General features: G+C 39.1%; 2 protein-coding genes across 2 annotated transcripts in view; one reads left to right on the top strand and one right to left on the bottom strand.

The window, feature by feature from the left end:
• The window catches only part of lrfn1 (leucine rich repeat and fibronectin type III domain containing 1), a 120,269-nt gene extending 101,699 nt beyond the window's left edge, over positions 1–18,570 (top strand). The window contains exons 4-5 of the mRNA XM_067595033.1: positions 13,260–14,655; positions 16,709–18,570. Of these exons, the coding sequence (XP_067451134.1) occupies positions 13,280–14,655; positions 16,709–17,609 (2,277 nt within the window). The 5' untranslated portion in view covers positions 13,260–13,279 and the 3' untranslated portion in view covers positions 17,610–18,570. The remainder of the gene's footprint in view (positions 1–13,259; positions 14,656–16,708) is intronic.
• Positions 18,571–21,976: 3,406 nt separating this feature from the next.
• Positions 21,977–26,587, bottom strand: nkapd1 (NKAP domain containing 1). Its single transcript, XM_067595032.1, has 6 exons — positions 26,483–26,587; positions 26,123–26,199; positions 23,867–23,955; positions 23,569–23,709; positions 23,303–23,356; positions 21,977–23,025 (listed from the first exon to the last, which is right to left on the bottom strand). The coding sequence occupies exons 2-6, from the start codon at positions 26,189–26,191 to the stop codon at positions 22,554–22,556; spliced, it is 825 nt and encodes a 274-aa protein (XP_067451133.1). The 5' UTR covers positions 26,192–26,199; positions 26,483–26,587; the 3' UTR covers positions 21,977–22,553.
• Positions 26,588–27,381: the final 794 nt, after the last annotated feature.

Below are 27,381 nucleotides of genomic sequence, written 5' to 3'. Positions count from 1 at the left end.
CACCTGACATGCATATGCATCGTCATGAATATCATGTTTGTCATATAAGGCTGACTTCCTATTGTCAGTAGGTGGCGCTATGACTATGACTCAATATTAACATATAGATGTGTTCAGGCCTGTACTTCTATCACGCATGTAAAACTTGGGGCAGATTTGACAAAGTCCAGTCGAGTTGCAACAACTTTTCATAGCAAAACATGCAAATTGACTGGCACACTATGTCAATTAAAACTCAAAAGCGTAATAATTCTTATAAATAAGTCTCTACTTGGCACTGACCACATTTGAAGTCGCTCTGGTTAATTCTCTAGGAAGAGTTCGTTAAAGTACACCGCCTGCAAATGGCAAAAACTATGCAAAAATTGCACAGTAAATTCAAAATGTCTGACTTCCTGTTGGGCTTTGGGTATGGCTCCCAGAGGCTTTTTTGTAAGTCTGGACATGCCTAACAAATTTGGTACATCTAGGTGAAATCTAATGCGGGGGTTTCAACTTTAAAATTTTGTAGGGGGGTGCTCTTGAGCAATTTTGCCACAACCATGCCCAAGACCCATAAAACATCATTTTTCACCACTTCTGACGTTTGTGTAAAGAAGAAGAAGAAAGACGAAGGGGAGGAAGAACATGCATTACAATAGGGCATTCGCACCAAGCCCCCAGGAACAGCACTGGGCTTTGTAGCCGATTCAACATAGTTGCCAAACCGTGGAATTACAACATCATGTGATGCTATTGGGCCCAAAAACACTTTTTCGCATGGACTTCCATTGTGAAAGAGACATCTATAAATCAGCGGATACATTTGATCCATTTGGTCTGATAACATTTGGAAAGTCTAGAAGAGACGTACGATTGAATTGTTTTATACCCATCAGCCAGAGAGCTAAACCAGAAGTAGCCAGCTTGGTCGTTGGAAATATGATATGATACGAAATACTTTATTAATCCCCCACAGGGGGTATCTGAGTTGCTGGTGTGCTTGCTCTATGGGCCCTATAGATGTGGAAGCTATGCAGAAGAAGTCAAACTTTTCTGGCTTCATGCACCACTGAGCAACTTTCATAGGGATGAGTGGGGCCCCGCCTCGCAACGCTGTATCCACTTCTCTTTATACGTCCATGCTTCGCACCACTCAGTGCTTGGGCCCCAATAAAGCAGCGAGTCAGTGGACAAAATAATGAGTGTAGAGAACAAGCAGACATGCATCAATGAAGAGATAACAGAACTATCACCGCATGGGAACACATCCAGAAAACACATATAGAACAGACAATCATGCTGCTACACTTTGAACATCACCAATTTGTGTCACTGACCCTTGTTAGATTTTAAAATAACTAAGCCTAGAAATAGAAATCCCATAAACTGGGTGTCATTCAGAATCACTGTCTGTCCTCTTATTGTTTGCTAGAAGCAACTGCTTTTATCTTGGCTTGTTTGTTTGTCCTTTTTTCCTCCCTTTTTTTTGACAAATATGTCAACTGTACTTCAGCAATCTCTAGGAGGGTGTCACTGTAACTGCTACATGGAGAAAAAGAGAAACAGCCACACTGTGCATTGTCAAGATATTTGTTGATGTCAGGACATGCTACCTTCTAAAATGACTGCAAAAAACAACAAATTCAGAGGGAACCCTAGGATAAAGATCAAGTATTTTGGGGGCAACATTGCAAAAATATATTTCAGTGCATTCATTAGGAGAACATTTTGTCTCATGTGAGCATTTTAACCATACCATTTGACTTTAAAGATAAAACAATATAGTTCATGTTTAACATAATTGCTGCAGTGTCTTCAGTGCAAAGTGTGAAAAAGGCGAAGTTCCTCTCGAGCTCTGCAAACCTCTCACAGCAAATCTAAAATAGGCAAGTGGCCATTGTAAATCAGAGGGCAGAGCTATTCCTGTTTATTCTATTCATCACAACAGCTAACAGATGGAAAGCAGTCCGTGTTTTTTGATTTTTTTTTTTTGGCTTAATTGTGGAGGCAATTTGTGCATAAAGTGGATTGACTGGAACAACACCATATCTAATAATTCCATTACGCATCATATGGTCCTTGTGATTAGTGAGACTATTTCAGTGAACAATTCAGTGGATATAATCAGTATTCTGTGTAGAAATGTAGTACTTGTGTCTGTGAGACGTAAAAAGCCAGAAGCAATTGCTTTACATGAAAAAGCCTTCATACTGTATGTCATTAATGTACATTAAATCAAGATTATTTCCCCTTTGATAATTTGAGTGTTCTAGACATGTTTAGGGAGCTGTTGTACAGGAATTTTTTAATAAATGATGATGTAAGTAAATAATTAGGTGATTAATCAATCAGATCATTCAACAATTTTTATAATTCATTCATTGTTTTAGTCATTTATATATTTTCTGTTTTTTATTGTCTTGTATAATAGGACACTAGATATTTTCTGGTTTTGGACTGTCAGTCAGACAAAATTAGCAATTTAGACTCTGGGAAATTATGATCTACATTTTTCACAATTTTCTGACACGTTATGGAAGTAGCAATTATTGATTAATCAAGAAAATAATAGGCAGATTTTGCCAGATTTCTGAGATTTCCTTCTCTACGACTATATGCCTGTTGTCAGAGTAGTGAAACTATCATTAATCACAAGTATGTCCTCCGATCCTTTCCATATAACATCGTGTTCATATGTGACATGGTTGAGTAATTATCAATTAAATAATTATCATTAAGCAGATAAACTTTGATGACACACTCTTGGAAAACAGTCAGATATAATGATTTACCAGCTAATTTAGCTGTCTTTGTTGTTTTGTTTTGTTTTTGGTAGTAGTTATTTATTTTTTGGTTATTTAAACATGAAAAGCTCAATTTTTTAAAACACATTTTCTCACATTGCAGTAATTTGCAACTTTAGCAGCAGCTATTCAGGGTTGAATGTATCTGTGAGAGGAGGAATTCAAATGAAAAAGGAACAGGTAGCAGATAAAAGGTAACAATCAATCACCTAAGTGTTCAATCAACAAGTGACGTGCATGATTATAGTTATGCAACTCCACTGTAATCCTAATGGTCTTTATCTTGTTTAGGGGAAGCTGTTACAATTAAAGTTTATGGAGTTGTAATAGTTTGTGCTTCTCAGTTCTTCATTGAAAGTTTTAAATGGGATGTAATTGAGAAGACCCTCTTTGCATGCAGACATAATTATAATATGCAAATGTTCCTCCTGTTTATGACAATTGCTCCCACCCCCCTTGATGAGATGCGACCACCAGTCCCCGGGGCTGTGGAGCCCTGTATTAGGCCTCCACTGGTGGAGACAGAGCTGACTCCAATGAACTCGAGCTGTCAATAATTATGCCCGCATCCTGACAAGAGTCACACAAGGGCAGCTAGCAGTTCACTGCCTGCACTGTCTAATTGGCGTTTACGGTTTTCTGACAAAGTCATGGCCAGAAAATATCCTTACAATGCAGCAGCTCTGAGCAGATGTTTTTCTGAGGCAAGGGCAGCAATGTTTGTATATGATCAATGACTGTTTTCAATGTCACATTCAAAATATTACTGAGCTTCAACTTTGACAAATTAAACTAACAGTATTGCAATTTAGAGCTGCAACTAATTATTATTTTCATTGTCAATTAAAGCAATTATGATGAATATTTTCATATTAACAGTTGATCACAAGGTTATGTATACTGTGTGTATGGGGTTGCTCATAATAATGAACTCACCTGATCACCTGACTTTGCAACCCCTTTAGGTTGGTGTCTTTTAGCTCATCATTGTGGTTTTCTGTACTGTAACTTTACTGTTTCAATTCCTTCCACTGTTTTGTGTTTTTGGCCGCAGCAGGCAGCTGTTTTCAGCAACAACAACAACAAAAAAGCTCTAATAAACCCACTGTACGCTACCTGCTCATCACCAAACATCAGACAGACAAAGTTACCAACTAGCTGGTGAACATAGTGAAGCCAGATATTTCCCTCAGGAGTTGGTAGAGAGTGTTTGAGCTTCTTTCAGCTGTTTTTTAGGGCACAAGCACCGAGTGGTGCAAAGGCCCTATTGTATCTGAAGGAATTATTATTTTTCTAAATGAATTGCATTTTTGAGAGGCTAAAGGTGATTGAAAACTCATGAAACTTCGCACATGCATCGGCAGTGATGAAAAACTATAAGTTTTATAGGTCTTGGGCATGGGTGTGGCAAATGGCTCCGAAAATTTTTCAAAGTCAAGGCCCCACCTTTAAATTTGATGTAGATGAATGAAATTTGGTATGTAGATTTAACATCTCCAAATTTAAAGAGCCTCCTGGAGCCATACCTTAACCCCAACAGGAAGTCAGCCATTTTGAATTTACCGTGCAATTTTGCACAGTTTTTGCCGTTCGCAGGCATTGTACTTTAACAAACTCCTCCTAGAGATTTGACCCGACCAACTTCAGATTTGGTCTGTGTCATCTAAAGACCTTTGCTATGGAAAGTTATTCAAATTTTGAGTTTTCATGGAACGCCCTTGGCGTTGTATGCCAGTCAATTTGCATGTTTTGCCATGAAACAAGAAGTTGTTGTAACTCGACTGGACTTTGTAAAATCCATCCCAAATTTTACATGCTTGATAAGAGTTTAAGCCTGAAAACATCTACATGTAAATACTGAGTCATAGTCATAGTGCCATTTACTAACAACAGGAAGCCAGCCTTATGTGACAAACATCATCCGATTAACATGAAATTTACACGGTGTGGTCCACACATGATATACAGCAACAAGACCTATAATTCGTGGGTGTTGTCTAGCACCACATAGTGGACACAGGAAGTGATATTTAACTCCTACAGTAAGACACATACAGTAAGACAAAGAAAAGTAGCAAAAGCAGCACTAAAACGATGAATGAACTACTAAATAGTTTCTGTCAATCAACTTATTGATTGACTCATTGATGATTTCAGCTGTACTGAATCTCAACTAAGATTTCACAAGGCCAAGGATGGTTCTCATGACAACAAACCATACAAAGATAATCAGAGGAAAGCTGCACTTTAAAGTCACCCATCTCATCTCAAGATCAAATCAAGGGGGCCGTATTTCAATCTGAGTGAATATAAACTGACAGGCAATAGCACATTCCTGTGCAGTTTAATGATGGCAGTTAAAACTCAATTATTCTCACAGAGGACGATTATTAGAAAGACACTATGAGCTTGTTTTTTTAAATTTTCATGAAACTAGGGTGTGCGTGTGTTTTCCTCTTGTGACACTCCTGTGAATTATTAGATATTCTGAGTTGTCTTGAATAATTGTACAATTTGTAAAGCCTGTGCTTCTCTCTGGTTATTTAATTAGGAGGATATCCTGGGGAATTCATAGATGCACTAATTAAAATTTCCAGCAGTGTTAAACATAAGGGTGTAACTGAGCAGGTAAAAAATAAATCAGTTTTTTTTTGGCTCTTAAAAGAAGATTGACTGCTGATTTCATGGATTTGACTGTCTCTAAAATTGCGAAAATGCATCGTCATCCTTGCAGAAGCTTGTCCTATACAATGAAATAGCTTTCATTTGATTCCTGCTAAAATTGTTTCTAACATTCTCTGAGCTTTTACTTTTAGTCATTTATAAGTGAGCAGCTGATTGTTTAAGCAATTATCTGCTCTGGTGTCCTCTACATGTGGAGCTCATATTATGTATGCAGTGTTATTTTAAATATATGAACCATGAGAACATTCATTTATTGTATTTATTTATTGGGACCATGTACAGTGTTAAACATAAATTTAACGAGTTGATGTACTGTACCAGAGTTAGAGCTCATTTTCATCTACAGTCCCTTCGGCAGATCACAATTAAAACATATAACAGCACAATAACAAACAGTACAAAGCAAAAAACACACAGGACACATAATACAAAATACAAAGCTACACACAATGGCACATCACTTACACTCACAATGTCAACTAGAGATGATTAATGTATGCTTGTCAAATTAAAAGCAAGATTATTTGTGTTCATTAGAAGACTATGAGATAAAACGTAGAGTCAGTGGTTATGGAGCTGAGTAACTTTTAGCAGACTTTTTAATTTGGTTTTAAACATACTGCAGCTCTTCATATCATCAGGTAGGGCACTCCACTGAGTTGTGGCTTTCACAGAGAATGCTGACTGCTCGAATGCAGTGCAACAAAATGGTACGGTATAATCTCGTACAGACCATATTCTGGAGGATCTAATTGAATTTACTGAGCGAGTGTACACAAAGTCATGTAGTGGAGGAGGGGCCAAACCATTTAAAATTTTATAAACCAGGCACAAATTTGAAAATAATCTAAAATTCTCAAAGCTCAGTAAATTATATTTCTCCAGTACCCTACAGTGATGGAAATATATTGGCTTTTTGTCTGGAGTTTTTAGAGTTTGTTTGTATAAGGACTCAAGAGGTCTTATGGCTGTTTCACCAGCCCAACATGTAATGCAATAAGACACGTGGGAAAGAATCATAGCATAAATATCTTGGCTGCATCCAAAGATAGACAATTTCTAATATGTCTAAAATTTGCTGAGTTGTACTTTAGGGTTTTAACCATTTTTTAAACATGTTTCTTAAAGTTCAAATTTAAAATCAGTGACTATGCCAATCCTTTCACCTTTGATGAGAATATCAGCGTCAGGAGGTTGTATCATGTTAGAGAAAAACATACATTTTGTCTCGTTTGCATTTAGACTCAGACATGATTGATCAAGCCAGCTCTTTTTGCATGTGCGTAGACAACAGTGTCATCTGCATACATTTGCAGTTCTACATTATGACACTGTTGAGGGAAATCATTAATATATAGGCTAAATAATAGGTGACCTAACACTGACCCTTGTTGAACACCCTTTGTGCACTTCATGTTAGTGGATGGTGCGTCACAAACTTTAACACATTGGGCCCTATCTTACACCCGGCACAGCACAAGTCTCTTTGCTATTTTAAGACTGACGCAGTTGTCATTTTCCCGTCCAGCGCCCACGTTGTTAAAATAGCAATGGCACTTGCGCCCATCAGTGTGCCCATGGACGTGTTGGTCTAAAAGTAAGGTGTGGTCAGGCGCATTGTTGGCGCATTACTATCAGGCAGCAGAGAGCGATTGCGCTAATGACCAACAAAAACCTGGTCTAAAGTCAATGGCGCAGTGTTTCACTGTTATTTCAAGGGCGCATTATCAGGACAGTAATATGCACCTACACAGGCAGCTGCACAACATACACTCTAGTTGTTACACACACAGGATGCGCAGCAGCGCACAAACATGCAAAAGGTAACAAATAAAAGGATTACAATGTGAAAGATTATTATTGTGTATATTAATATATTTAAAATGTACATGTCATAATGCTTGGCCATAATATTTATCAGAATTAACTAATCACAGTAATGATGGATTAAATTGTTTAATTATTTGACCAAATCGTGGCAATACACATAGGTATTTAAACAGGTGGACAACAACGGATCAGACACAGATCGACTTTCCTGCAGCATCAATACATGATGACATGAGGAACACATGAGGAAATAAGTGAGGTGAAAACAATGATTAAACTAACGAAGGAAATAAATCTGCACAGCTTCTAGCTGCTGCCAGCAGCCAGATCAGAACCTTGGAGAGCTGATCAAGTCCTGATAACTGTGTTGATGATTCTTTACATGATTCAAATTAATGATTTAATTTTTTAACAAATATTCTTTAACATTTTTCAGAGTACAGTGATCAGGTGTCCATACTTTCGGCAATTAAAACCCCACTGATTTGACCTGTCACTCCATGACTGAACAAAACGATTTTAAAGAAACCAAAGCTGTAATTATCCTGACCCTTTTCAAAAACCAAACGAAGATAAATTTGCAACAAATTAATGAACAGGACCTTAAACTGGTGGTCTGTGGCTGACCACAGGAGGGTCCAGGAGCAGCAGAGGCCAGTGTGCTCGTTATGGATCATGCTCTTTCCCTTTGCGCATGATCCAATTGCCTCTGCAGAGAAGTGCTCCTTCTTACGACTTGGCAGATGCACTGTCATAATAGCAATCCGCCAAGGTGCAAGCACACCTGGCTCTTAAAGGGAATGGGAGATGACACTGTGATTGGTTTATTGCATGTTACGCTGAAAACACACCCATGATTAATTAGGAGACTATGGACAAGCCCTTTGAACCATGCACCTGGTGCATCGACTATTTTTCTGCCGTTAAAATAGCAAAAGTGGATTTGGACACACCCTAAATGCAATTGCGCCATGCGCTTCAGACCATGCGCCTTAGATTGTTAAAATAGGGCCCATTGTATCCTATTAGATAAATATGAAGACATCCATGCTAGTGCTCAAGATGAGAAGTTAAATTTAGAGAGTTTCGATATTAAAACCTCATAATTGACTGTTGTATGCTTTATGTAGATCTAAAAATACAACACCAAGTAATCCTCCTTCATTGGGCCTTGATTTAATTAATCTTGATTTAATTCATGAGAAGCAGCCAGGACCAAATTCATATTTTCTATCAGTATATTTCAGAGCACAAAGTACAAACACACACACTTCCATTAGTATATCTGAGCCAGAAAACCAAGCTGAAAAACATGCATATACTGTTAATTTATTCTCCTCCTTGTTTTTTCCTCTTGGGCACTGCTTTCTTTGTTCAGTGTGTTTGTGTGTATACAGTATTTACGTGCAGATCCATGAATGTGTAGATATGATGTTTTGTCTCTTCACGTATTCTCCTGTGTTCATGTGTGGGTGGCTGAGTGTTGTGATGTGCTCACGACACATGCCTTGTGCAGAGTTATGCATGTATGTAAATATGATGACTGCATTCTCTTATGTTTAATGAAATGTAATTTTTAATAATCATATCTCTGGTCAGGATCTGGATCAGACCGATCCTAACATTTTTTTGATGGATCAGTAACGGCTATATAAAGTAGTATGATAAACCTTTGATGCAGGAACGTCCAAAGTTATGCTAATAACACTTTTGTTCATCCGGTTTGTTCTGGTATCAGAGTGGACAATCACCACACAGCCAGATGTTTAACAGAAACATTTACATCTTTTATTCAAGATAAACCATTCCTACAAGCGCTGAATGGGCACCATGGGATAGTTAGTTAAAGGACAGCTCCCAATGGCCCCTTGTTATCCACCCTCACACCCAAGAATATAAACTACATTCTGCAAGCAGATATAGCAAGACTTATCACACTTTGTAAGAGCTATACACAAGTCACACTGTGCCTCAGAGGGCATGAATCACAATGCATAGCTGTCAATAACAAGGATCACTCCAAATTGGAACTTGGTCATAAAGACTCAACTATATAAACACTTTTAAACAATATAGAATGAAAATGTATCTCACCTTTCTACCTCCTGATGCAGGAGCACCTCCCTCTATTTAATTTTTTTCACTGTCCTTAACACCAACATTGATGACATCATTAGTGTTGCAGGTATTTCATCATTAACCAAAGTGATGGACCTGATGATGATGCTAGAGGAAAAGCCAGGGGATCACCAATGTCCATAGGTTTCATCCTGTGGGAACCATGTATGTCTCTACAAATTTTCATGACAATCCATCCAATAGTTATTTGGAAATAGAGATATTTCTGTCCTATCCAAATAAAACTCATACAGATAAAGAAGCCAGTATCTGCAGAGCTGAATACTAAATTGAACAATACTGAATATTTTAAAAATAAGAAATGTTTTTTTTTAGGATTTTACACAGTTAGCTGTGTTACGAAATTATTTTAAGTTTTTTAGACCCATAGAATGTTTTGAATTCAACCAGATTCTATATAAAAGTTTTTTATTTTGATATGGAGTCAAAAAACAGGGTGTGCTGTTTCACCAGTGTTTATTTTCAGCCGCTGGCTAAAATCCGATCAACATTTCATATCTTATTCATCATTACATGTTATATTGAGGTTGTTTTCTGCAGGTCTGCAGGGTTTTTTTTTAACATTCGAACCTGTGTTAATTCAGTGGATTTTAGGATCTGGTATAGATCAAAACTTGAGTATAATGTTGAATGTCAGGTTCACTCATGGGTGGCTTAAGGGTGCAAATCTTCAAATTTCAATGAAAATGATCACTTTGCTATGTTCACAAGTAAATAGGGAGAAACTTGAAGTGGAGTTTACAAATAAAGTTTACTTACAACTACACAACACTTCAAGTTATCAAACTCAGCGGCAGATGCTGATTTTTCACAACTAGCATATATGTACATACAGTATGTGCATATTTAAATGTGCATGCATGCATAGAATGTGTATCATTGTAAGCATAGGTGTTGCTAAATGTGCAATTTTGTTTATTATGATTTTAGTTTAATCAGATTGTTAAATTGTCAGAATGTGAATACATGGTTGTTTTAAATTAAATGTGTCTTAGTAATCCTCTGTGAAATTTGATGCTCCTGCATGACTGGACACAAAAAACCCCATAAACTCTAGTTCACCTTGTGCTCTCTCCTGCTATCTACATATTGATTTGGTGGCCGGCACTAATATTAAGCAATAAAGCAGAAATAGAAATGAGAGGTAGAGCTGCCCTTTTCTTTTAATTTCCTCGGCCATTCATACATCTGTTCATGTTCCTTCTTACCTTCTCAGCACCCATTAAGATTGAGGCCTTGGCTGTTCAGGCGGCTCAACATCATCTTAATGCAATTCAAAGACCTACATTCTACACCAGAGTTGCCGTGGCAACAAAGTTTTCCCCCTCCCTGAGATGCTGAAAGATCAATAGAGTATCCTCGACGGTGTGGCAGGAAACGCTCTGGCACAGATGGTCCTCTGAGAAACCATGAGCTTTGTGGTCTAGTTACCATCTGAATAATAACACAATCAAGCAAGGTCACTATTATACTGAAATTTAACAAACACGGGCAACAGTTTTATATATTATTTCTCTCTCTCTGTCTCTCCATCACTATTATATAGGACTTTATTTAACATGAAGTATGATCTGCGCTTCTGTGGCCTGCTTTAATGTTATAACTCTCTCAGCTTCTTAAAAAGGGAAATTTGGGGAATTAATTTTGACAAGGCAGGCATACTGTGCTGCCAACAATAAAAGAGCTTTGCTAAATAAATAAATTCTCTCAAGGGGGTTGGATATGTTCCACCTAGTGTGTGTTTTTGCACAAGAAAATGGTTTAACCTCAGTATGAATTAACACAGAAAATAACTATGTGCATGTTGTTTTATCCTGCATGCGTATTTTTTTAATAGATGAAGGAAGTGGACTTTAAAATAGTTAGGGCGGTTCTTTCTCACAGTTGGAGGTTATATTTTAGCCTGCAGAGTTAGAACAAGATGGTTGGAAGTGTAAACACAAACCAAGAGTAGGTGGGGGGCTTGTGTCTTTCTTAAACACACTCTGGTCTAATGAAATGTAGTATGAAGTAGAAGTAATTCAACTGCCAGTGTTGAATAAATTCGAGCAGCACCCTGGAAACGATCCCACTGATGGGAGCTTGTGCTTCAAGTTGTTCTACTTCCCTAAGAAAATGACATCACATAAATCCAGATTTTAATGAGAGCTCTGATTGGACAGAAGTGATCATAGTAAATAAGGTGCCCTGTTGTCTGTCAGACAGTAGAAAGCCAGCTGTGTGTGTGTGTGTGTGTGTGTGTATCAGAGATAGTGCAAGAGAGCGAAACAGAAAAGCAACTAAGAATTTTCTTTGCTGGCTGGCAAAAGTAACGCAGGTTGATGTAAAATGACAGCAATGCCCTCGCAATTTCTCACTTGTCACACTATTTTGAACATTCATAATAACTTGAAACGAAATGTGTTCAGACCAAGACATGGGTGAGTCTGTGTGCACACCAAAAAGAATGTACATAAGGTAAAGTCTGACAGAAGGAGAAAAGGAGCTTTGACATGTGGCATTTAAAATATTCCACAAATTTCACCGCAGGCATTTTAAATCAAATTAAATTTAGGACTATTGGTTCTGGGAGCATTTGATGCTTTTGCTTTGGGCAAAATGGGGGGACAAAATTGCTGGTGTTAAGGACGTCACCACCACCTCAACATGGTGGAAAGTAGATAAAGAGGTGCTAAAATTAGTCATGACAAATTGGATAAAGCATCAAAAACAGCGAAAATCAGACACTGTTTGTGTTTAAAGTCCACAGCCAGTTTTCGCTGAGTGAATCAAAATAATTATGCTGGATCTTAAAAAAAATATTGCTGTTGATTGACATATTGGATCTGACAGGGATCCAAGTTGTCACCCTGTGGGGTTGGATGGGGTGGCGGGTCAAAGAAACCCTTATGTCATTCTCTAAACCTAGAAAAGCGAAGTCAGTTGTCGTCCCTTCACTTTATCAACGTTAACAGGCTTTCTCATCAACAGTGAAGCTTAAGGCATTAGCAATCAAGATGGATGCCAAAGAGGGTAAAAGCGCTGGCAATGTGGCATCAGCACATCAACGTTTGTGCTCCACAGGGGTCTCTTATGGTTATTACAGCCAAGGATCACTTTTTACTCCTGTCACCACAGGCGTGTTCTCTCTGAGTCTGAAATCAATACCTCTAAATGGGAATCAGAGAATCAGAACATCCTCAAAACCTGAGAATCATTCAATAATGCCCCCATCGGATAGACTTGAAAACAAGCCCTATTTCCGCCGTTTCACCTTTATTTTTTGTTGCTGTGATTTACATGACAGGTTTCTGTCTAATTTTGCAGTACATCTCTGAAGCATAGGGAGAGCAGAGAGCATGAAAAGGTCATAAAAATCCTTGAGCAGTGCTGACAAGCGCCCTTTTCTACCTTTAATTCTCCTTGCTGATGTGGAATTTAGAGCAAGAAAAACACACAAACCTTGTTACATGATGGAAATGTATTTGCCAGAGTTAGCTAATAAAGGAAAAGTGTCCTGTGATCATTCAAAGAATTTTACGGTTCAGTGGTGATGCAGCCTGGTGGCACAAAAAATATTGTTATTTCCATTAAAAGGGTACAGAGACATGGGTTTCTGACAGCGTTGGTGCAGCCTTTCATCATGCCAGGTGCCATTATTTCAGAAAAGCTCCATTTCATTTTGTGATTGATACCTTGCTGGTATTCTCAGCAATTTCGGTCAGACTCTGGATTTTTGCAGCAGGCTCTCATAAAGGCTATGATGCTATTTATTAATTCGAAGATCTCTATTTTTTGACTGTGCATCTCTCTATTTCCCTTTGTCTGTCTCACTCACAGGACCTGGAAACTCATCAACAATGGACCGGCTGGTTCTGTGCGTGCTGCTGTGTGCAGCTCTGGTGAAGGGATACAGCTGTCCTGGCCGCTGCATCTGCCAGCACCTCTCCCCCACTCTGACTCTGCTCTGTGCTAAGACTGGCCTGTTGTTTGTGCCCCCCACCATTGACCGCAAGACCGTTGAGCTGCGGCTCACCGACAACTTCATAACCATCATCCGCAGGAAAGACTTTTTCAACATGACTAGTTTGGTCCACCTCACCCTGTCCCGCAACACCATCAGCCAGATCACCCCCCATGCCTTTGTCGGCCTGCGATCCCTGCGGGCGCTCCACATGGATGGAAACCGCCTGAGTGTCATAAAGAGCGACCACTTTAAAGGCCTGATCAACCTGCGGCACCTCATCCTCGGAAACAACCAGATCCACCAGGTGGCCCACACCTCCTTTGATGAATTTGTTTCCACCATAGAGGACTTGGATCTTTCCAATAACAATCTGCGCACCCTGCCCTGGGAAGCCATAGCCAGAATGACCAATATTAACACACTCACATTGGACCACAACCTGATTGACCACATTGGTGCTGGGACTTTCACGCTGCTCACCAAGCTGGTCCGCCTGGACATGACCTCCAACAGACTGCAGAAGCTGCCACCAGACAGCCTGTTCCAGCACGCTCAGGTCCTGTCTGACGCCAAGGGCTCCAGCTCCTCCACTCTGGCTGTGAGCTTTGGTGGAAACCCTCTTCACTGTAACTGTGAGCTGCTGTGGCTGCGCAGGCTGACCAGAGAGGATGATCTGGAGACCTGCGCCTCACCAGAACATCTCATGGACAAATACTTCTGGTCCATCCAAGAGGAGGAGTTTATCTGTGAGCCTCCATTGATCACCAAACATACTGTCACTAAGCCGTATGTGATGGAGGGGCAAGGGGTGACTCTTAAATGCAAAGCCGTGGGTGATCCAGACCCAGACATTCACTGGCGGTCACCAGACGGCAAGTTGGTGCATAATAATTCCCGCACCATCCTGTATGAAAATGGCACCCTTGATATTCTCATCACCACTCTGAAGGACAGCGGGGCATTTAATTGTGTGGCATCCAATGCCGCAGGCATCGACACAGCTGCTGTTGAGATCAACATGATCCCCTTACCCCTGTTTGTTAACAACACAGGCCACATGCGTGAGGACCCTGGACTCTCAGATATCACCACCTCCTCCAAATCTGGCAATGACACCAAGGGCTACGACAAACAGGACAGGAGGGTGATGGTCAATGAGCTGACCTCCTCCTCCGCTGTGATCCGTTGGCCATCTGAGCGCCATATCCCCGGCATTAGGATGTACCAGATACAGTACAACAGCACAGCAGATGACACTTTGGTGTACAGGTAAGCCATGGTGAAGGGGGTGGATGGATGGGTGTAGGAAGGGAGGGGAGGGTGGTAGAGCAGGGACATGAGGAAAGGCAAGACATCTGGAGTTACCATCTGCTTAATGACACAACGGTCCATTACGGCGGATTGACAGATCCCAAAGATGCAAAATGATCAAGTATGTCCAAAAATAAGCAGAAACCCTATAGTGTAGTCTGTGGGATAAACTGAGGAGGAATATTTTTCTACAAATTAAAATGTATTGTAACATGCAGAAAATGTACAATTTTCAACAACCTCTGAGCAGATTTTTTCAATCTGCTGAACAGATTTTTTGACCCCAGCACCCTGAAAGACTAAGAGGCCTTTTCAGCATCATTAAGGCAATAAACAATAACACGAGGGCCAACTATTTCACTACATGTAACTGTTTTGTATCGTTAGCAAGTGTCTGCATTAATTGGTTGCAACACAGAGTGTGATTAAATGTGGTTGTTTAATGATAGGCTTGGCTACAGTGGTAGAAGAAGTATTCAGATCAATAACACACACACACACACACACAAACACACAAACTCCTACTCCTAAAACTAAAAAGACTCCATTAAAAGGATAGCCCTGCATTCACAATTTTACTTCTTAAATGTACAGATGTTTTAGCAACAAAATGTAGTTAAGTAAAGTACTTAATATCCTATATTATATGATCATTATAACATGCATGAACATGTAAGCAGTACTTTAATGTTGTAGTTGGTGGAGGTGAAGCTGATTTTAACTGCTTTATATACTTTTTGGTAGTTTTATCTATAACAATGCATCATATTTTAGATCATTTTGGATGTTAAGTCTTAATGTGAAACAGTAACTAAAAATGAATGGGAAAAATGAATTTATAAGCTTCTTATATATATTTTTTTATGTAAAATCTGGATCTGTAAAGTAACTGTAGATTTTAAAAAATGTTTCCACCCAAAATGTAGTGAAGTAGAAATATAATATAGAAGTAGCATAACATGAAAATACTTAAGTAAAGTACCTTAAAATTGTACTTAACTACAGCACTTGAGTAAATGTATTTAGTTACTTTCCAACAAGTACAAGGTTTCCTATATTAGGTTGCAATTTAATGTATAAGTTAGGATGCAATTGTTAATAAAAAAGGCTAAATTAATGGAAACATAATGGAAATGCAAAATGAGCTCACCCTTTGTTAAAATACTAAAGCAAAAACTACCATTTGTAGGCCTTATTAAAATACTCCTTTAAATATGAGAAAAGATTTGATGTGTTTCTTATCCAATATGTGACGCAAATGAACTGAATTTAGACGGAAAGTATTTCAGGATTCATGTATTCATGGAGCAAGTTAATAATAGTGGTCGACTTTCTTTTTTTTCTTCAGGTTTTTATCAGATATAATGAGTCGCTCTCCTGTATAATTTTCTCATCCAGTTTAGGCATGGAGCTGAGTGTTGTTTTGTCTTTAGGTGGTACATTATTACCTACAAATGATAACCATCAAAGTCCGCCTGTAGGGAAAAGGAACACGCTTCTAATTATATTAACGCCAATGTTGACCTGAAGACAATGCTTTTCTCCTTCGTATTTAGAGTCATGTAATCTTGCGGTTGCTGTCAAAATGTGACCTTAGGTATTCACACATCGAAACTGTCTCCACATCATGCGTCAGCTGTCCCGGGCCTGCAGCTGTTGTGGCGTATTTTTTAGACAGTGAGCCTCATCTGCCTTATTTATCACCTTGCAGTTTACCTTTCTCTGTTATTTTATACACAAAACCCACTGGCGCCATTTCTCACTGCTGTTTCATATTATAACATATTCTCTCATAAGTCAACTTTAATGAAGTGTTGTGCATATGTTTGTCTACCAGAATTAGTTATATTTAATGCTAGAACTGCAGTGGCCTTGTTGTCATTTTTGTTGTGTGCAACTCACACCTTTGTGTGATTTTATACACTTTATGCAAATCAGTAAATGTGGGCGTTGTAATTTCAATGATTAATCCTCTACATCTTCAACACCGCACTGTTTCTTTTCTCTGCAGAATGATCCCATCTACCAGCAAGAATTTCTTAATCAATGATCTGGCCGCAGGGCGGGAATATGACCTTTGTGTGCTGGCGGTTTACGACGATGGCATCACATCATTAACAGCCACACGTGTGGTTGGCTGCGTGCAGTTCCACACGGCCAGTGAGGTCAGCCAATGCCGCTTCATGCACAGCCAGTTCCTGGGAGGCACTATGATCATCATTATCGGTGGTATAATTGTTGCTTCAGTGCTGGTGTTCATCATCATCCTGATGATCCGCTACAAGGCCTACAGCAGCCCAGAGGACAGCAAAACCAAGGTCAGCTCCACCATGCACTCCCAGACCAATGGTAGCCAGCAGCGGCTACAGCGCTCCACCTCCAAGCAGCCTTCTGACGAGGGCCAGCGTGAAGCCGAGGCACCCAAAGAGTGCATGGCGCTGGTGCTGAGGGTGGACAACGAGAAGAAGGAGGATCCAGCAGCCACCACTGCCATCCTGGAGGTGGAGCTGCCTCCTCTGACTGTAGAAAAAATGAAGAGAAGAACCAGCCTGGATGCACAGCACTCCGGTCCCCCATCTGAGGACACGCAGACGGACAGTAGCCTGACAGGCTCCACCATGTCCCTGTGTCTCATAGGCCCGAATGCTGGCACCAATGAGGCTCCGAGGCTCAAGGACAAGAAAAGTTCCCTGGCCAACATGGGATTACTCCCTAATGAGCTGGCACGAACTAGGCACAGATTCTCTTTTGACGGAGGGGATTACTCCATATTTCAGAGTCATAGTTACCCACGCAGAGCGAGGACGAGGTGGCACAAGTCCACCAACCAGCTCAACGTGGAGTCATCGCCGCTCGCCAACAGGAGAGTTACATTCAGCAGCACTGAGTGGATGCTTGAGAGCACAGTCTGAGGAAAGCTACACACAAACATACATGTAAAAACACAATATGTCGACATGCCATACGACACAAGCACACACTTTAACCTGCATACAGCAAACGATAAACACAAGTACATGTACTTACACATGCAAACTTTCTGTGAGTTGCTGGAGAAGAACACAGTCTCCCTTCATCCTGCCTCCCCATCATACTCCCAGAGAGGTTTGTTGGCCATGTCCTTTCTTTATGCAGCAGTGCCTTATTCTAAAAAATGTACGAATGGAGGATGCTGCTCACTGTAGTCATAAACCTTCCTCTCCATCATTGCCTCCCACCCTGAAACGGGGAGCATTTCTTTTGGATTTTTTAATTTTTTTCTGTCTCTGTGACATGCCAAGGGGGTGTGGCGTTTGGATGTGACTGTTTATCTTTAATTGTTAAAAAGAGAAAAAAAGAGAAAAAAAAAACAAAAAACAAAACTTCATCATAACTGTAAAGTGAACAGCCAGGTATCCTGTTATGTCAATCATGTTTTGGGTTCTTTCAAAAAAACTTTTGCACAGAAGACACGAGATACGAGGACAAGTATCACCACCAGTCTATACAATAATAATAATTTCTAATGTTAGTATAGAGAGGATGGACCTGGAAAAACTGCGGATTCCTCTTTGACGGTCGGACTGTATGATGTTAAATATTGTTCCAGATGTGACTGTATATTAATCGGTACTGTATCTGGCTGGTCTAGATAAAAAGACAACAAACAAAAAAGACATATATAAGTATAATAAAACATTGGTGTATGTGTACTAACTATGTAAGTAAGTAAGTCATATGTCACATGACTTTTTACAAAGCATTTGGGTGTTGGCTGCAAGTTTTTACATTAAAAACCTGTGTCATCACACCTCTCCCCTATTTAGTATGTCAAAGTTTGGACCATTTATCCCCTCACGAAGGGTATTAAATTTTTTGTGTGGGTTAACTGTATCGTGTGTCACCAGTGGCGTTTTCTTCTTGCGCTTCAGAAGCAGCAGCAGCAGCAGCAGCAGCAGCATCAGCGGTAGTATGTGTCCACTGTAGGGAGTTGAGATGATAAATATTTTATTCCTGAGCACTATTTATAAGGCGTGCACTTCTGTGAAAGCTGCACAATAATGACCACAGAGCAGAATGGGGTGTGGGATGACGAGGGATGTGATAACTGGATTCAAATGCAACCAGCCGTCACTAACAAGGCTGTAAGAGCTGTTGCATCCCACTAGGGGGAAACAAAGCTCAGTTAGTGAGAATGCACTAATAATGATTATTAGCAGCATCCTGCATTTAAGATTCAGTTTTTCTTCAATCACAGCTCAAAAAGGCTCAACAACAGGGATAAGATATGACCAGGGTGGATGAGGGATATTGTTTGTTGGTACAAAAGCCGCCTTCTTCCTCTGGTTATAGCTACTTAGCAGAGGCTGGGATGAAACTGAGCTGTGTGGACAACTGAGAGATAAAACATGGACCAGAGAGATAAGTCACAGTGGAGGTTTTCAATCCTTTTGAATCTCCTATTTGCATCCGCAGTGACAGAGGATTGAGTCTTAAGAAAGGGGTCAGCCCTTTCTTTTCCTCATCACCTTTAACCAAGCCATTCTCTGTACTGTGTGTATCAGCTTTTCACATGGCATGAAATAACGTTTTTTTTTTCCAGTTAGAAAAAGACTTAACTTCAGGGTATAATGTCAGCTATCAATTTGTGGTGTGCTAATTTTTCAGCTGATGTCCAATGTGGAAATGTGCTGCTGACCATTTCTGTCTGCTCCTATCTGTAACTATTATTCATCCGAACTAACACGAAATCTGCTTAGGTAGGAGGAGACTGAGACTTCACCGGGGCTTCAAAATTGGCCAGGACAGCCAAGCTAGCGAACAGTGGGAGTAGAGCAAAGTGTGTTGTGTCTCATCAGCAGTTCTGAGTGACTGCAAAAAAAAAAAAAAGTGCCTTGACTTGGAGAAGGTGATTTTTTTTTCTATGTTTAATGCATAGTGATACGTGTTTGAGAATTCCAATCTGAACATGGTTTAATGCACATTTAGTTTGGAGTCTTATCCACGATAAACACAGTCTACTCTACAATTTCACTACTCTTTAAATTGTAGTCCAGCTCTACAGAAGTTCAACAAGTTTTTTTTCTGGGATTGGTTGATTTCATCGTTCCTAAATGAAAATATAACATCTGCACACTGATTTAAAACCTCAAATTTATTAAATATCATTAAACAGACAGTATTTCCATCCCAATTTGATCCTCATGATACAAAATCCTTGAACCTACATGTGATATTTGTACACCTATACTTTAAAAAAAAAAACTTTATTATACTTTAAATTTAAAATAATTTCCTTTTAGCTTGTTTCTATTCTTCTAGCTAACACTGTATGTGCCCTGATCATTGAGTAAATGACCCATTATTTTATAGTGTCCAACTATCGCAAACAATTATAACCATAAATTAGAATTCTGTTAATTTGGAAACACTATAACCTCAGTCAGCTCAACCATATGAGCACAATTACAGTGCAAACTCTCTGTCAGTCACTTTATTACTGTTTGAAGAGTCACAGTATGAAATCTACTTATATATTTAATTAATTATTACGTAGCAAGAAAAACAGGCCAAAATTGTTCAGTATATTTCCATAATATATTGAATACTGTGTCTTCACTAGGTATTTGCAGTCATAAGTCACTTTTGGATGTTCCCCCCTTTGCCAAATTCTTATTAACCTTGACAATGTGTTTTAAAACCCTCCGTCAACATTGATTTGACCGGCCGAATTTCATTTACTTTCTTCTTTTTCCAAGACACGGGCAGTTGCAGCCAAGCTCGACACAGCCCACTCTCTGCTGCTCAGAGAGAACACTTAGCCTATTGACACAGACTCAGCATACTGCTTCAGGCTTTTCCAGTACACACATACTTTCAAAATGGTTTACCAACACTTCCTTCAGCATCAGATTATCTAAAAATACCCAGATGGCACAGGCTGACTTCTTGTTACCAGGTTAGACGCTGTCAGTCTAAAAATTGTTAAATGTAGTCTGACAAGTGTGGTACGAAGAAACTGACCAGCGGCACAGAACATGATGTTAATATGGTTTGAATAGTGCTGTCTATAAGAATGTAGTTCAATTTGTATGTTCAGGGTTGTTTTTGTAGTTATTGAGTTGCTTTCTGAGGCTTAAAATTCACCCAAAGTACTACATTACCTTAGCAATAAGGCCATATGGGGTTGACAATCTGCTGCTCTTCAGCATACGATGAACTCTTGAGTGCTCTCTGACTTGTATAGTCGTCAAGGGCAATTCTGCAAATCACTAAATATATTCACTTTGATCATGAATAGCAGCTTGTTAAGGTATATGTTCTGCATCATAAAAAGACAGCATGTTCAAATTGGGACAGGCCTTTGATCCGTGATGGCCTGTGGAGAGGAGAACGCCCTGTTTATTTCTATACAAACAGCCTGATTAATAAAAGAAAATAAAAAATCAGAAGACCTCAAATCGGAAAATTTTTCTTGTAATGGGGGTAATTTTGAGTATGAATTATTAACTTGGTTATCTAGACTTGCACTGCCGTTTCCTTACATGGCTGTATTTCGCTCTGACATGTGAATGTTATCTAAACAGACCGGTGGAAACTGGTTCTTACATTCATGCGGCAGTATGTTTACAAAATCAAATGAAAATGTCAAATCCATGACACAGGTTTAGACGTGTATAACCGTTTCTGTTTAAGGATGAGGCTTGCAATATGCTATATTTTTGTTTTGTCAACAAACCCCAAGAAAAGACCAAACAAATTACGTTTGTCTGTCTCCCGCTTCTTTCTGACTTTCCTTCTCTCAGTGGCTCTCAGCTCCAAGCCAAATGATTCATACTGAAGATGTAAATGTTTGAAAACAGGTCACAAATATATATTTTCATTTTTTTTTAAAAAAGGCTCAGTAATTTCCTATAACAGCTGGGCACTGTAGGTATTAGCTAACGTTACATAAACAGAAGTTTGTTGGGGACTATTTTCAGCAGTGGATTAATACACATTTTGGTGCTCTTGGTGATTATTTACAGCAACAGCGTAGTGTAAGTGGGATTTAATCAAAATAAACTACAGTGCTCATGTTCATGGTAATGAAGGAACGTGTCACCCAGTGCAACCACAGTGGCTCATTGTTGTGTATTTAATTGTTTTTGGACAACAATGGAGCTCTATGGCATAGATGATAGAGGAGGCTTTGGCAATACAGAACATATTTGTTAATAGTATTGTTGGTTTTGGTCTTTTCAAGTGATTTTTCTGACAATAAGAAAAATACAGAATAACACCAGCTTTAAACTAAATATATGTTCAAACATTTTATTAAATAAAACCATTAAAAAAAACAAAAAAACAGCAAAATAGATGTTTATTTTTCACCTATGACAATGTGCTACATACAAATATTAAAATTTACAAATCTAAAAAAAAAAATGAGCAAATGCACATTCTATCATAATTGGTGAGACTGAGGACAGTTGCATAATTTGCCTTTTTTTTTTAAATAACAAAAAACAGTGGTCAATTCAAGTCTCTACATGAGGCACACAGTCTGAGATGAGAGTCAGTGATCAATCAGTGTGCCTGCAGCGGACAGAATTCTTCATGAGATAGGTGGTGGATACCCCTCCATCCCTCTTCACGCTGCCTCTGAATGCTGACTGCACTCTTGTGCAGTGCGCTTCGAGCCGCTGCAGAGGTGGTGAGATATTGCTACACAGAACGCCCACGGAGAGGACCGACAGCACAGGTTTGTTGATGTCTAACAAAGTATAATACAGACTGGCCCTGCAGAGAAAAGCCCTCTGTGCAGTAAAGGTGAACAAAGGAATCCGCAGTAGTTCTCCTGGCCGTTACCAGTCCTTTGCATCTGTGTGTGTATCTCAGTCTCCCGAACTATCATCCGAGCTCTCCTCACCTGCTGCTTTCCAGTTTTTCCTCCTCTTCTTTTTAGAGTCTAAACCTGAGTCTTTGTGGGAGTCCTGCTTTCGCCTTTTGCGACTGTGTGTCTGTCTCTCCCTTTCTCTGTTGTCATGATCATCGCTGTCCCCTGAGCTGCTGTCCTCCTCTCTCCCTCTGCTTTTTGAAGTTTTCTTATTTTTATGTCGACTTTTAGTCCTTTTCCTCCTCTGCTTGTCTTTGGTCGCACTGCTGTCATCGCTGCTGCGGTCGCTGCTCGTGCTCGAGCACGCCGCTTTCTTTCGTTTTCCTTCCTCGTCTTTCTTCTTCTTCTTTTTCTTTTTCTTCTTCTTTTGAGAGGATTTTTTGGAGTGTTTTGATAAGCTCGTTTCTGTACCAGACTTGGACTTTTTAATTTTGTGTCGCCCAATCCTCTTTGTGGAACTGTTTTTTTCGCTAAAATAAAAACAAAACACAATAAATTAGGAAGGTTTTGGTATGAAATAATGACTTAAAGGAGCAGTTCACCAATTTGACACATCAAGTTTATTTGTTTTTTATTTTTATTGTAAAATGTCCTCTGTGGCGCTGCGCTGCTTTGTGAAGTCTGAAGAAAATAACCCATGATAATGTCATCCGGGATATCCCAGCTTTGGCTCAGAGAACATTTTTAACAGAAAGGCTGCCTTATTAATTTCTTGCTTATTTAGTGCAGTGCTGCATATTTGCTTACCTGTCACTTATAAACTCCTCAGGATAAAGCTCCTTGAAGCCACTATGTCCCCATCTGCAATGTGAAAACATAATAAAATGATGATGGTCAATTTTGTCTAAATATGGCACATTAAAATGAATAATTTCAATGAATATGCACCTTCGCTTACAATGATAAAGGAACCAATTAAGAGATTAGCCAGTTGGGCATTTCTCATGTAATTTCACAAATTGTACAAAACACTCTAAAATATATTCAGGTGAGGATTTAGTCATGTTCTGTACCTGTCAGGATCATTGGCCTCAAATTCATACAGTTTGCGAGTCCAGTATCGAGCCTCTCTGTCATCATGGTCCGAGACGCGCTCTCTGCTTCGACTCTGGTCTCTAGATTCATCTGGCACTCGATCACAATGCATACGTCCCCTGGAAAACAACCATCACCAATAAATCAACAAGCAAACATACAGTAACAACAGCTCTCTAAACTGAGAGCTACATTATGAAACTTACTCCCATATGAGCTTTGGTGTCACTCTTGTTCAGGTGGCTAAAATTAAACTGGGACATTCTCTGTTCCTACCTTACACACTCCGTAGCTGGCAAATGTTTGTGGTGAGATGCTTGGACCTCCCAGCCTCGCATTTTCCACATCTCCATCTCCTCCTGGATCTGTCAACAAAAGTAAGTACATGAAAGTCCACACAGACACGGACACAAACACCCACACTCTCTCTCACACACACACACACACTTGAAATGCTTTATCTGAATCCGCCAATAGAATTTAACAATACAGGATTCAAATATTTACAGAGGTTATATACATCCTTCAACACTTGGGGGCAAAGAAAACACCATCTGTCAATGGTAAACAACTAACAGGCAGTTCGTGAAAATACAGCAGCTGCCAAATATCAGTATTACTAATCTACAGTCATAATATAGCTCCAAAGGTGGGGCAGTCATTGTTATGCCTTAACTCTCATGTCTTGGTTGGAGAATACATCTTAAAATCTCTATTACTTTCAAATGAACTTTATAACATTTAGAAGTTTAAATGAACAGATGTGCCTTGGTGTGTTATTCATGTGGCACAGTTACAATTTTTTCATTTCTAAGCGAATGTCTTGTGTGCTTCCATCTGTTTTTTGTTAATTACATCAGAGTATTTACATCTGCATCTCTGACAGGCAGCAGTGGCAATTAAATCAACAGTACAATCATGTTGTGCAGTAAGCTGTAACATTTCTAATCAGAATCAGGTGCACACATTGATGTTGGTAAGAGTGTGTCAGACAATGTCGGTGATGGTTTTCAGAGGGACATAAAGTATTGTTATACATGGCATCACTGACTGTCACAGTACAGCAAAGGATAACCTCTCCTACAGCTGCTTTTCTGAACATGACATGAGACATAGAGTGGTCAAAGTCAACAGAGAAAGATGCTGAAATTGAGGGAAACTTAAGGGATACTATTTCACTGTTTATTCTCAATTTGTTCCACAACTTACAGTTATCATACATTATGATAAAAGCAAAACGCTGTTTTAACTCCAATTTCAAATTTGTGAGGCTTTTATTCTATTTATGAAAACAGAACAAAAAGGATGATTTTACTGTTTTCCACACTAACATTTAACCAGGTCTAAAACCACTGCACTTACAGTCAACTTGTCAGGACAGGTTCACAATTTTCCAAGTCTGTCTTAAATCAATATTCAGGTGCCCAAATGAACACTGAAATAGGTTTTTCGTGCCATCATAATTCCTCCTCTTCTTATGGCCATTAGAAGATCCCTTCATAATGCACTTCATTAACTTTTTTGTCCACAGGCCAAATGGCTAGTGAATGTTCAAATTTTACCAGCCCCTCAGTAGATTACTATTATTTTTTTGGCTGGTGAGTGAAACAAATCTTCCAGCCACTTGCATATTTTACCAGCTTTTGGCTGCTAATTTTGTGCCCTGAATGTAAGTGATGGTAGCCAAAATCCACAGTCCTCTTTCTGTGCAAAAATGTGTTCAAAGGTTTATCTGAAGCTAATATAAAGCTTCTGCTGTTCAAATGAATCAAATCAAGTAGATATCTTTTAACCTTACAGTCTTTTTAGTGCCAAAGTCCCTCTTTTTATTACTATACTTTCACCGCAGCTCAACAGGGAAACACTGTCCGAGGAAACACAAAGAGGGAATTTGATGCTAAAAAGACTGCAAATGTGGTAGATATCCACTTGATATGACTAACTCAGACTGCTGAAGCCTCATATAAGCTGTGGATTTTCAGCCCCCATCACACATTTGAAGGGGATTTTTTAATAGCCAGTATGAACAGGAGGAATAAAAAGCTCTTTCAGTGTTCATATGGACACCTGACTGATATTTTTAAGACAGACTTGAAAAACTATCAACCCGTCCTTTAAGTGGATCTGAATACTTCTTCCACCACTGATGAAAACAGAACAAAGTGGATGATTTCACGGTTTCCCAGACTACATTAAACCGGGTCTAAAACCACTGCACTTGCAGTCAACTTGTCAGACCTGGACTAGATTAACATGAATACCCTCAGAAACTGTTTAAAGCCCAGTTTCACATTGGTGGAAACAACAAAGGGGCGATTTCACTGCTTTTTAACCCAATGAAGACCACATTAGACCGGGTTTAGCTCAAAAGCCACTTCGACTTGCCAAATGTGGACTCGATTACGCGGTCAGTCTCTCTCTCTCACTCACACACACACTCACACTCACACTCACTCACACACACACACACATACACACACACACACACACACACACACACACACACACACACACACACACACACACACACACCTTGTTGTGAGCGTCTGTGTGGCGGATTACATTCCTCAACAACGTCTTGCCCAGCGGCTGCTTTGACATGATGACACCTGACATGAGACAAACGACAAACAGAAATTATGTATAGAGAAAGCGACCGTTAATGAAATTAAAGTACAGCGACAACACTGTAGTTGTATAATACTGTTATAGCACACTTCCCCCTTAGCCTATAGCTCGCTAGCCAATATAGTTGGATATTCAGATACAACAGGAAAATTCAAGCATCAAGAATGAACCTATTAAAAATCCACTACGTGCATGTTGTAAAAATACCATTAAAAACTACTACTATTCTGTTTTAATGATTTTGTAAGAGTGAACATGCTGTACCTTTGAAAGAAAGTAGCTCTCGAGAATAACAACACACGGTTCACAGATTCTGCTTTCACTTCCGCTTACGTCTAGTTGTTCTTCTTCTTCTTTTGGTTTGATTGGCGGTTGGCAAACAGCTTTCGGGAGCATTACCGCCACCCACTGATCTGGAGTGTGCACTAAAGTTATACCCTCTAATATTTCTACTATACAAAGAATTACAATCAAAACAATAAACACAATAGTCATGATAAAATAAATTAAAAGGAACCAAATGAAAATAAAACAATAATACTAATATTTATCGGGTTCTATTCATCAGACTTGTTGATCTTGAATACTTTTTAAAAATATCGGAAATTTTGCTCTCCAGTCTTTTTTAGTGTATTCTTTACAACTTTTCTCTCTGAAACATACTTCTGGCAATACAATAATACATAACAGTACTTAACATTGTTTCTTCCTTTCCGTAATATCCATACCTTTCATTATTATGCTTTCCAATCACATGTAGATCCACTTACTTCATTTTCTTTAACAACTTTATTGAAACAAGTATTACAAACATGCAAGGGGGACTAAAGGTTACAATGATACAAAAAAAGAGAGAAATAGTTAAATAAGTATCTTATAAAGCTTTCAGTGGTTAAACGTTTTAACAGCTTTTTTGTTTGTACATTCAGACGCAGAAGAAATGTAATGTTTGCTATAGACTGTCAGCTCTGAGAAGTTTGACTTTTTGCTTAAGAATTTGGATTTGTGAAAATAAAATGTGGTCTAAATAGAAAGAAAATTAATTAAATAGAACGGCAAGCAGAGATACCTGACATATTCATTGAATCCAAAAAACACATTTTTCCAAAGTAATGTAAAGTGACGGTAGATATAATCAACAATAAATCATGACAGTTTATTCC

The sequence above is a fragment of the Thunnus thynnus genome, chromosome 7 (genome assembly GCF_963924715.1).
Source record: "Thunnus thynnus chromosome 7, fThuThy2.1, whole genome shotgun sequence".
Taxonomy (NCBI): Eukaryota; Metazoa; Chordata; class Actinopteri; order Scombriformes; family Scombridae; genus Thunnus; species Thunnus thynnus.
The sequence above is the reverse complement of the archived record's forward strand: the minus strand, read 5'-3'. Positions and strand labels throughout refer to the sequence as shown.

Coding starts and splice junctions, on each gene's coding strand:
- nkapd1 (XM_067595032.1), bottom strand. CDS start 26,191: ATGTCAAAGCAGCCGCTGGGCAAGACGTTGTTGAGGAATGTAATCCGC. Junction 23,956..26,122: donor ACACAGACGCTCACAACAAG/GTGTGTGTGTGT, acceptor TTTTGTTGACAG/ATCCAGGAGGAGATGGAGAT. Junction 23,710..23,866: donor CCAGCTACGGAGTGTGTAAG/GTAGGAACAGAG, acceptor GTTGTTTTCCAG/GGGACGTATGCATTGTGATC.